Below are 11,560 nucleotides of genomic sequence, written 5' to 3' on the forward strand. Positions count from 1 at the left end.
TCATCTTCCTTCTCAATATGTGTAGAATATCTTTTTGTCTCACCATGTGGTCCCATGTTCTTTCAGGTGGGAGTTTTGGGGCCTCCAGGACAGCAGGCACCACCTCCATATCCTGGCCCACATCCAGCTGGCCCTCCTGTCATACAACAGCCAACAACACCCATGTTTGTGGCTCCCCCACCGAAGACCCAGCGACTTCTCCACTCTGAGGCCTACCTGAAATACATTGAAGGACTCAGTGCTGAATCCAACAGCATTAGCAAATGGGACCAAACTCTGGCAGGTAAGGAGAATCCTTCTAAATAAACCTTTGCAAAGTATGCGCTTCCTCCCAGTCCTCATGTTGCTGTTAGCTCTTAACAAATGTCCTGCATCCCTTTTTTTTTTGGTACCAGGGATTGAAACCACAGGCACTAAACCACTGAGCCACATCCCCTGCCCTTTTTTTGTATTTTGTTTAGAAACAGGGTCTCATTGAGTTGCTTAGGACCTTGCTAAGTTGCTGAGGCTGGCTTTGAACTCTTGACTCTCCTGCCTCAGGCTCCGGAGCCACTGGGACTACGATCTACCACTGCACTCAGCTGACAAACATCCCTTTTTCTTATACCTATAAAATAAATTGTATGTCTCAGAATGGTTTGGAGCTTCTTTGCACATTGACATCATACACTACAAATGGGTTTTTAACCAGTTTCAAAAGCTGAGTTTTGTTTATAAGCATCACTACTATTTTTCCAAGTATAGTAATTATTTTTCAGGCATTTAGGCATTAGTGTAGATGGCAGATTTTTAAAAAAGAAAAACATCGAAAACATGTTCCCATTAGCCTATAAGTTAGTTCAATCGACTTAATGTATGTAAATACAGTTTCTATTTTATTCTTCATTTTAAATCATATTTGAAATTTAAGAGTAGTAGGTATGTTTTCCCCTTCACATATTTACCTTTAGGCATTTTTATAAATATTAAATGTTTTGTGGTCCAGGCATGATGGTGCATGCCTATAATCCCACTGGCTCAGGAGGTGAAGCAGGAGGATTGCAAAGCCAACCTCAGCAACTCAGCAAGGCTGTAAGCAACTTGGCCGAGACCCTGCCTCAGAATTTAAAATAGAAAAAGAAAAAAGGATGGGGAGGCGGCTCAGTGTTTAAATGCCCCTGGGTTCCAAAAAAAATAAAGTTTTATGGCTTAATAAACCTGTCAGCCTTTAGAACTGAGAGACATTTTATTACCTTAAAATCTCAATTTCTGTTTTCTTTGCACTTTAATTTTCAGCTCGAAGACGTGATGTCCATTTGTCAAAAGAACAGGAGAGCCGCCTTCCCTCTCACTGGCTCAAAAGTAAAGGGGCCCACACCACAATGGCAGATGCCCTCTGGCGCTTACGGGATTTGATGCTTCGAGACACCCTCAACATTCGCCAAGCATACAACCTAGAAAACGTTTAATCACATCATTATGTTTTGTTTTTTGGTTTTTTTTGTTTTTTGTTTTTTTTTTTTATAGAAGCATAAAGAGTTGTGGAACAGTAGCCATTTTAGTTACTGGGGGTGGGGGGGGAAGGAACAAAGGATGATGATTTTTATTGCATTTTACTGTACATCACAAGGCCATTTTTATATAAGGACACTTTTAATAAGCTATTTCAATTTGGTTTTGTTATATTAAGTTGACTTTATCAAATACACAAAGATTTTTTGGCATATGTTTCCTTTGTTTAAAACCAGTTTCATAATTGGTTGTATATGTAGACTTGGAGTTTTATCTTTTTACTTGTTGCCATGGGACTGAAACCATCCAAGGTTTTGTCTTGGCTTGGGGTTTTTGTTTTTTGTTTTGTTTGGGGCTTGTTTTTGTTTTTTTTATAAAAGAACAAAATGAAAAAAAAAAAAAAAAGAGTTTACAGATTAGTTTAAGTTGACAATGAAATGTGAAGTTGGTCCTAGTTTACATCTTAGAGAGGGTAGTATGTTTGTATATGTTTCATGTGCCTGAATATCTTAAGCCACTTTCCAAAAAAAGCTGTTTCTTACAGGTAAAGTGCTTTCTTTGAAAGGTTGTTTAGATCATGGGTGTTTGAGAGACATGGCTCATTTGCTCTGTTAACTCAAGAGGCTCACTATAGAAATCTGCAGTCAGTGTTGTGTGTCCACCCACAGCTTGTGTACCTCCTGAATTCCTGGAGGGAATGCAGTTTTTCTTGTGCCGTTAGACATCTATGGTGTCAGTGATTTTTGCAGAACATGTGCATAGCTCTGAATTATATCTAGTCTTGGCAGGTAAGTGTAAGGGTACTTTTGATCTGTTTATAATGAATTCACAATTTATGCCTGTATATGTTAAATGAGTTTGAAATTTCAAATCTATTACATTGAAAACTTTGAAGTTCATCTTGAGGAAAGCATTGAGGTTTTCATGGAGGTGATTTATTTTTAAGCATAACACTGAACATAAGGAAGGAAGTATGTAATTGGATCTGGGCTGTGTCATGAGCATAATTGTGATAGGGTAGATTGCCTGCATTTGCAAATGTTTCATAGTCATTTCTTCATTATCACTTGTGGCATTTTTTTCTTCTAAGTTTCGGGGTTGTAATTGTCAACCAGAAATTTGATTCTTCCTAAAATATGTTTTTCAATTTAGCTTGTGCTTTTGAATTATAGGAGAAGGGAATCATAATTTTAAGAAAATGCTCACTTAAAGAGACCATGATGAATCCCAAACACTTGGGTTTGGTGACCTTGTCTTTCTTATATGGCCCTAAAATAAACATTTGGAGGCAGCTTATGCTGCTCAGATGGTAGGAAACTGCAAACATGGAACATTGCTTCACTTGGTGGTGTTTTTTTTGAAACCTTCTTTATTATAACAGGGTTGCATTGTCAAGGTGGAGCTTCCACTGCTGTTTGTAAGTTGGGAGAGTGACTTGCAGAGGGTACTTTTTTCCTTTTAATCTGCTCTGAATCAATACCCAGATGTTTAATTACCATACTTAATAAATCATGAGGGCAAAAGAGTATAGAATGGAAAAAAGTCTCTTGTATCTAGATAATTTAAGTACAGGAGGCCCTTGTAACTTAATTGCCATTAGTCAACCACTGGATCTCAGTTTGCATCAAGTATTTTAAATAATTTTTGAATTTTTAAAAATGTATTGCAGTAGTATTTCAGTACCTTATTGTTAAACTGAATCAGATAAAGAAATCTCCAATTCCTGGTTATTTGGACCATTGAATCATCATGGACTGTGTAATGCAATCAGATTCTTCAATCTTTTTAGACATCCTTGAATTACACCAAAGAACCTGAAACTTAATTTTGGTTAAATTATTTATTTATTTCATACATTCATTTTATTTCCCTTTTTATGGTCTGGATGAGACTTTTTTGGGGAACTTCTAAAAACTCTTCACTGTGGGCCATGGGGCACTTAGAAAAGCGCTCCTCCTCCAGGCTCCTTCCCGGTACCTTAGGAGCTCCCTAAGGCAGTGCAGAGCCAGCCCAGGGTGCCAATAGGCAGGCCCTAATTAAGTTTAAAAGTAAAATAAAATAAAATAAAATAAAATAAACTATTTATTTTAGAATCATGTCTTTCTATATACTAACTTGGAGAATATCAGTTAATATTTAGGATGTATGATTTGAGGTGAACCATCTTCCAAAAAAGAAAAATAAAAAAGTCCTGACATAAGAAAGTACAAGTAAACTGTACATCTTTTCTCCCATGGGTTTTAGGAACTGTAGTAATGTGGCTTAGAACGTATAATGGCCCAAATGTCTTCAAAATGTAAGTTCCTGTGGAGAAGAATTTTCTTTGGGGGAGGGGTCTTTAGGTTTAAAATAGAATGTATGTCAGCTAACTGATTTAAAAGGCCTTTAATTGATTTGTTTTTTTAACCCACCCTCCTCTTCTGATGAAGAAGAATTGAGGGGAGGACACTTATGTGTGTAAAATTCCCAAATTGGTGGTATTGACTTCTCAGCTTGAACCTTTCCAGACCTGATTAAAATTTGGTTTATTCTAATTTCTGTATCATATCATCATCTGAGGTTTAAGTGGTTACTAGTCTTATAACATGTATGTATCATATGTTTGTTCATCTAAAGCTTTTTAATCCAAATAAAAATGGAGTTTGCAAAGTGATTTGGATTAACCAGGGTTGGTTGTTCTGTTAAAGCTGTGTCAGATGTTGGTTTTGAGCAGATTGAAGAAAAGCACTCCTGCAAGCCCCAGTTTCATGCTGATGAGGATATGACTCTAATTTAAGGGAAGAAAGCTTCCCACATGGAGCTGCAAGTCATTGTGCAGCCCCTGGTTCAGGGTTCAGGCTGCATTACTACAGATGCCAAATGTATTCACACTGTAGCAAGAAGTGCCCCACACCATACCACACCTCTTGGGCTGGCAGTCGAGGAATTCCTAGCACTTCCTCAGGGTGGGTAGAAATGCAGATTGAAATTCAAATTGAAGAGCAAGTTACTGAGAGCAGGTCAGGGAAGCGCTATCAGCAGAATAACCCACTTCACATAGCTTATTTGTGGCCAGAAGACACAGGTGGCCCAGGTATATCTATAACATGTTAATAAGTTCTTAAAATATGACTGCTTTTAACAGAAAATGTTGGTTAAAAAAAAACTGAGCCAATTGTTCTCTTGTATCACTTTGCAAATCCCTGTGATCTGAGTGTAGAACTGTACTGCCATCTATGCCCATGAGCATATTTTGAATGATCACTGACATATAAACATCGCAGCTGAGCATTATGAGCAAAAAATTTCAAGTATTGCTCTTCCTTTGTAGTTTGGAAGTATGCTAGGTCTACTAAATGAAAGAAAGCTCTACTAAATAAATGAAGGCTATTCTTTTTCCCTATTTTGGTATCTGTAGTATTCATGTCTTGGGGGTTGCACATAAATGTGGCAAGAAACTCCAAATTTAAAATATATGTGCAGTTTAAGCCAGGCACAGTGATGCACACTTGTAATCTCAGCAGCTCATGAGGCTGAGACAGGAGGATCGTGAGTTTGGCTAGCCTCAGCAAAATCGATTCTCTAAGCAACTTAGTGTGAGACTCTGTCTCTAAATAAAATACAAAATAGGGCTGGGATCTGGCTCAGTGTAGAGTGCCCCTGAGTTCAATCCCCAGTACCAAAAAAAGAGAAAAAAAAAAAAAATACACAAACACGGGCACACACAAGTCTAAGCACTTGTAATGCTTGACTGGGTGAGAAATTGATTTGGAACTCCACAGTCCACAAGTAAATTCTTCTCGAGAGGTAACTCAGCTGGTCATAGTGGCACACACCTGTAATCTTAGCAACTGGGGAGGCTGAGGTGGGAGGATTGCAAGTTTGAGGCCAACCTCAGCAACTTACAACTTAGTGAGACTCAGCAACATAGCAAAACCCTTTCTCAAAAAAAAAAAAAAGACAGGTGATGTTAACTCAATGGTAAAGTGCCCCTGGACTCAATCCCATTACCACCATAATAGAAAAAAAGAGAGGTAAACTCAGTGTGAAGAATTTGTACCAAAAAAAAAAAAAAAGAGGACCAAGATGATTAAGTCATAACATCAGGGATTTAGGGAAGGCTTCTGAGATCGAATGGCTAAATGGACAAAAATAGCCCTCATTTATTATTCACTGTTCACCTTAGATACTTTATCAATTTGGATGATAAAATGAAGCTTTGAAGCTCATGATCTTTTCCCCTCAACATAATGGATCAGTAGAGGTAAATGTCTAGCCATAAATGCTAATTAGATTTTCATCATTCTAGAAAAAGTGCCATAGTTTTTAATTTTTGAAATGTTATTAAAGTTTTTGATCTAGTTCAAACAGTAGGGGGCACTGCCACTGTACAGTCAGCATATAGGAACACTGGGTTTCTTTTCATTTTAAGTTCCCTTACATGTCTTTTAAGTAGGATAGAGTCAATATTCCTAGGAAGGGTATTAAGTTTTGGGGGGTGACTGGTGATGTAGCTCAGCTAGTACAGCACTTGCTTCCTGTGCGTGAGGCCCTGGGTTCACTCCCCAGCACAGTAATGCTGAAGAGTTAAAAGCTTGCATCTTGATTAACAAAGATGAGTTTTTACAGCATCCAAACTAATGTGTGTAAAAAAAAATTTTTTTTTTTTTTGGTACCAGAAATTGAACTCGGGTGCTTTGCCACTGAGCCATATTCCTGGCCTTATTTTGTATTTTACTTAGAGACAGGGTCTCACTGAGTTGCTTAGCACCTTACTTTTACTGAGGCTGGCTTTGAACTCACAATCCTCTTGCTTCAGCCTCCCAAGCCACTGGGATTACAGGCATGCACACCTTGGGGAGCTGAAAATGTTTTAAATACAGTAATTGCTTGACTAGTCTATTTGCCTTGAAATAAGACATTATCCTGTCATTTTCAAAGTTTGTTTTCCTGTAATAAATCAGCAACTTGGGGGGCAGAGGCAGAAGGATTGCAAGTTCAAGGCCAGCCTCAGCAACTTAGTAAGGTTCTAAGTAACTTAGCAAGACCCTGTCTCAAGTAAAAATGGGCATGTAGCTTCTGGTAAGACATCGCCAGATTCAGTCCCAATACCACCAAAAAAAAAAAAAAAAAAAAATCACTCTAATAAGAAGAAAAGTGGAAAGGAAAACCCTACAGAAGAGTAGCACAGATTTATGCCTAATGATTGGGGAAAATGTAGGGGTTAGGCCAGGAAAGGACCACTATAGGCAGAAGCTGGGGAATGGTTTTATTGGCATTTATTTTTCTTTGTAAAAGGCATGTTTCATATTCTCTATACGTATCAAATGTACACTGGGTGTGTGTGTGAGGGAATATACAGAATGTGGCTGTATCATCGAGAATTGTAGTTTATGCAGCAGTCCAATCACTAGTGTCAGGCTTATCAAAGTCCAGATGACAAATCTGGGCAGAAGACTGTGCAGCACATTCCACTCCCTGGTGGTGTTGGTCATTACTGTCCTTCATACTTGGGCCACCTCCCAGTGGGGATACTGAACTTGTAGGTAGTGCTTTGATGAGATCTGTGTAGTCTCTGGTTCTTTATTTACACTAAATTCTTCCCAACCTAAGAGGACAAGCATAAGTAGGGGGAAAAAAATCTCTAAAAAAAATCTATGAGACACTTCTGCGTGCCAGAGATAATTAACTTGATTCCCTGTGGCTTGTTTATTCTGTCACAAAAGTTAGAAACTATTGTGAAACTCAGTCTTCTTTAGAATGTAGATATTTTCTCATTTGCAAAGATATTGGATGTGGTTTTCTAAGCAGGTAAAGATGCCTTTGCTTTTTCCACTAGTGACCCAAACTCATGCTGGGTCAGATTGCCGTCTCCCACTCAATAGACTGCACCACTGATCTGGCTGAACTCTAGATTCCCTATCTTATGGGAAGGAGTTCTCTCTCTTTAGCAGCTGAATGAAAGAACAGCACTTTGATCACCAAGTGGTGTGAATCATGGAGGCCCTGCTCTTCTGTGCAGGGGAGTTCACAAGAGCACTTCAGTCAGGAATTCCCACTACCCTAGCAAAGAGTTTACAAGCTGGTAGCAGAGAGAAATGTAATCTGCATAATTATCCTAGTAATCTTAACAATGGAGATCTATTATGTTCATGATTTAATTTGAATCGGCAAAAAAGAAAAAAAAAAGTGTGGTATTGCTGTCTAATATCCCCAGCTCCAGAGGCTGAGGCAGGAGGATCCCAAGTTCAAGGCCAGTCTCAGCAACTCAGTAAGACCTTATCTCAAAATTAAAAAATGAAAAAAATATTTGTTTAAAAAACAAAGAGATTCACAAACAATTCACACTGTACTGAAAAAGCATCCTGGTTGTTCCTTGTATTCAAGAAATATTATACAGGGGCTGGAGATATAGCTCAGTGATAGAGTACTTTTTAAAATTTTTTTCTTTGTGATGCTAGGGATTGAACCCAGGGCAAGTACTTTCCTTTAGCATGTGCAAGGCCCTGGGGTTGATCCACAGCACTGCAAAAAAAAAAAAAAAGGAAAAAGAAAATTGAAAAATATTCATGGGCCAGGTGCAGTGGTACATGCCAGTAATCCCACCTATTCAGGAGGCTGAGGCAGGCAGATCACAAGCTTCAACAATTTAGCAAGACCCTGTCTCAAAAAAGGCCAGGTAGCCAGAAGCGGTGGCACATGCCTGTAATCCCAGTGGCTTTGGCAGCTGAGGCAGGAGGATCACAAGTTCAAAGTCAACCTCAGCAACTTAGCAAGACCTTGTCTCAAAAAGGGCTGGGGATGTGGTAAAGCACCCCTGGGTTCAATCCCCTGTCCAAAAAAAAAGGAGGGCTGGGGAAATAGCCCAGTCGGTAGAGTGCTTGCCTTGCAAGCACAAAGCCCTGGGTTCGATCCCCAGCACCCCAAAAAAAAAAAAAAAAAAGAATCCATGAGTCTCAAAAAAAAAAAGGTTCACTGGATGTAGGTGTTTTAGGAGGAATATTTTTTCTACAACTGCTGTTCCAACAGTGACTTGGGAAATATTCAAGCAGAGACTGCAAAACTATGAAAATTCTTTGAAAAGGCAGTTCTTGGACTACCATGCAGCTGCTAAAGGACAAGCTGTGTGAGAACCAGACTCTGGAAGAGTACTTTTTTTTTTTTTTTTTTGCAGTGCTAGGGATTGAACCCAGGGACTTATGCTTGCATCGCAACTCTACCAACTGAGCTATCTGCCCAGCCCTGAAGAGTGCATTTTTAAAGAAGAAAAAATTGAAGGGAGGAGTGGGGTGGGCAGGGATGGTAAGGACGGTAGATTGAACAGACATTATTACCCTATATACATGTATGAAAAAAAAATTTTTTTAAACAAAAAAAGTTAATGAAAAATAAAAGTTTTTTAAAAACTAATGAAAATTCATATTTGTTTTATTGATTGCTGAAGTTAAGTCTCATCTGCGTCGTCCAGCCTTTTCTGATACTGTCTTTCTGAAGCTTTTCTTCGGTAGACATCATCTGTATCAAACAAAAACTGCGCTTAGACTTTTAAGAAACTGAGGAATTAAAAATACTCGGATGGAATTCAATCAATATATAGTCTCAAGTCTGTTGCCTATTTCTGAATCTCAACACTGATGTTTAATCCAGGGCCAAAATAATTTAAAATGAGTTAAAAGAGGGCTATGTTTATATAAGAGTTCTAGACTTAAATAACAAGCTAAATATCAGTGTCTTCGAAGATAGAATCATGTCCTGGTCCATCTCTAAGCAACGTTTTAGGACTTCCCTCACTCCTCCCCGACCCCGGCCTTTTTTATTTTTGATCTTTTTTGCTGTGGTATCGGGGATTGACCAGGGAGCCTCAGGCATGCGAGGCAACTGCTCTACTACTGAGTTCCTTCCCCAGCCCTCTCCCATGGTTTCTGTTCTGCTTGCCCAGCTTGTGAGTCCCTGGGGTCCATCCCCAACACCACCTAAAAAAGAGAGAGGGGGAGACAGAACTGGCAATTCGTAAGTGATATATTATTTAAGGAGAGAGACAAAGCAGAAAGGACTTAGGGGTTGGGGAAGATCTCGTGAAAGAACTAGTCTGCCCAGAGATAGTGCTCAGTCAAGCAATGCCTGGCATTCTTTTCACAGTGCTGAGCATCTGCTCCCAGGTCAAAGACCTGGTGCCAATGACTGCCCTCTAAAGACAGTGGTAATTTGCCAGGCAGGTCCGCTCCCTCCAGGGTTTGAGCTGAAGAGTTCGGAGAGGACAGGACAGTTAGTAGGGATTTCCATGAATCCTCAGAATCCACCCTCTCCTGTTGCTTGTGAGCAATCCTGTTCCTTAGGCTTGGTCAACGTCAAGGGTGAAGGACAAGCTTGAAAAGTTCAGGAAAGGTCACAAGGCTGGGCGCCAATGTGCAAGACGCACAGAAGAGCCGGCCCCGTAGGCGGGGTCCAGTCGGAGTTGACTCAAGACTGCCGGGTGAATGGAACCATGCTTGCCCTTCCGACAAGAATAAAAGGCAGCTCGGCGCTAAGTAGAATAAGCGATCTGCAATCTAATATCCCCGGGAACGATCCCCGCCATCTCGTGCCTTCCTGAAGGGAAAAGGAGGCTACTGCACCCTCACTTACAGAAGGTCTCCTGGCCCACGCGCACTTTAATCATGATCCACTCCATCGTTCCTCCCAGGATAAAAAAGAAGGGCAGGAACCTGTAGAGGCCGAATCGCTGCTTCCCGGGCACCCACTGCAGAACTCGCCTCACCTGGGCCCTGGAGAACATGCTCGACTGAGGTCGTGGACAGGGGTGCGATGGAACCAGGTGCAACTGAAGCGCCTGGATGCAGTAGCAGCTGCCCTGCCCGTCCTCGCTAGGCTCCGGCGACCTAGGCGATGAGTGACCGCAGTTGAGTCACTTGCCCGGCGGCTGCAGACTTGAGAGCTGAAGCTGACTTCCAGGCCTTAGAGCCCTACACAGCTCAGCCAATCAAACTGCTATTGAAGAGGCGCGCGTGCTCATTGAGTATGAGCCCGCCTGAAGAAGCCGGCGCATGCGCCTCAGCACTGGACGGGGGAGGTGGCCCCCCAGGGGGCGGAGCCTCCGACGTGGCGTGGACTCGGCCCCGCCCCGCGGCCTCCCTAGTGCTGGCCCGAGCTCTGAGCAGACCGCCGCGCCCCCTACTCTGCCACCGCCATCTTTTTTCCTAATACCCTGACAGAAGTGACAGTCTGTGAGGGACTGATAAGTGTGCTGCACCATACTCTAAAATGCAATTACGAAACACTTTGCTTTTATTTCAGGGACATGATTGGTGACCAGACTTCTAAAATAACAGAATTCGATATGAATTGTTGAAAGCTGAACTTTATACAACAAAAGTTTGTAAGCGTCTGTGACAACCCTAAAATTATTTAAAGCTGTCCTGTATGGGCACTTTACAGGCACTTATGGAAGGCTTTTATGTATGACCTTTTGGCGGGGGGGGGGGGGGGCGGGTTAAGGAGAAAGGGTTCCTGCTATGTTGCCCTGGCTAGTCTCAAATTCTTGAGTTCAAGCGAATCTTTCAACCTCAGCCTCCCAGTAGCTGGGACTACAGGCTTGTATCACCTCTTTATTCACAATAAGCGCAACTCGGCACGATGGTTAATGAGCATGGCTGAGGAGCTTCCTTAGCCAGGTCTGTACCTCAGTTCTCTAACTCATGAAACAGGGGCCTTTCTTTGCTGTTGTGAAGATTTAGTGAGGTAACAAGCATTGAACATAGCACCTGGAACATAGTAACTGATCAATTAACATTAGTTCTATCTAATATGAATTATGATGATGATTTACTGAGTCCTCACTTCACATGTATCCCGTGAACTGAGAAATTAAAAAGATTAAGCCAGGAAAAAGCAGAGTTCTGACCCCAGAGCCTTCATTCATTATATTCTCTCATTATATTCTTCATCACTGTGCTTGCTGGAAATGCCAGACGAGGCGGTCACTCTCTCACCTACGGATAAAATTGGAGGAATAGCTTTGACAAGGCAGACAAATATTAGAAGATCTAAAAGGATCAAATTAAAACTTAAATTCCCAAAGGCAGCTTGGTGA

The 11,560-nt window shown here is 41.0% G+C and overlaps 2 protein-coding genes across 38 annotated transcripts in view; one reads left to right on the top strand and one right to left on the bottom strand.

The window, feature by feature from the left end:
* PBRM1 (polybromo 1) overlaps positions 1-4,144 on the top strand; it is a 99,577-nt gene extending 95,433 nt beyond the window's left edge. For all 37 annotated transcript variants that reach the window (XM_079115664.1, XM_079115652.1, XM_079115684.1 and 34 more), the window contains 2 exons: positions 67-283; positions 1,276-4,144. In XM_079115664.1, coding sequence (XP_078971790.1) covers positions 67-283; positions 1,276-1,448 — 390 coding nt within the window. In that variant the 3' untranslated portion in view covers positions 1,449-4,144. The remainder of the gene's footprint in view (positions 1-66; positions 284-1,275) is intronic.
* Positions 4,145-7,823: 3,679 nt separating this feature from the next.
* UQCC5 (ubiquinol-cytochrome c reductase complex assembly factor 5) lies at positions 7,824-10,502 on the bottom strand. Its single transcript, XM_079115013.1, has 2 exons — positions 10,096-10,502; positions 7,824-8,985 (listed from the first exon to the last, which is right to left on the bottom strand). Exons 1-2 carry the CDS (start codon positions 10,244-10,246, stop codon positions 8,915-8,917), a joined length of 222 nt encoding a protein of 73 aa, XP_078971139.1. The 5' UTR covers positions 10,247-10,502; the 3' UTR covers positions 7,824-8,914.
* Positions 10,503-11,560: the final 1,058 nt, after the last annotated feature.

The sequence above is a fragment of the Sciurus vulgaris genome (assembly GCF_902686455.1).
Source record: "Sciurus vulgaris genome assembly, chromosome: 16".
NCBI classification, from domain to species: Eukaryota; Metazoa; Chordata; class Mammalia; order Rodentia; family Sciuridae; genus Sciurus; species Sciurus vulgaris.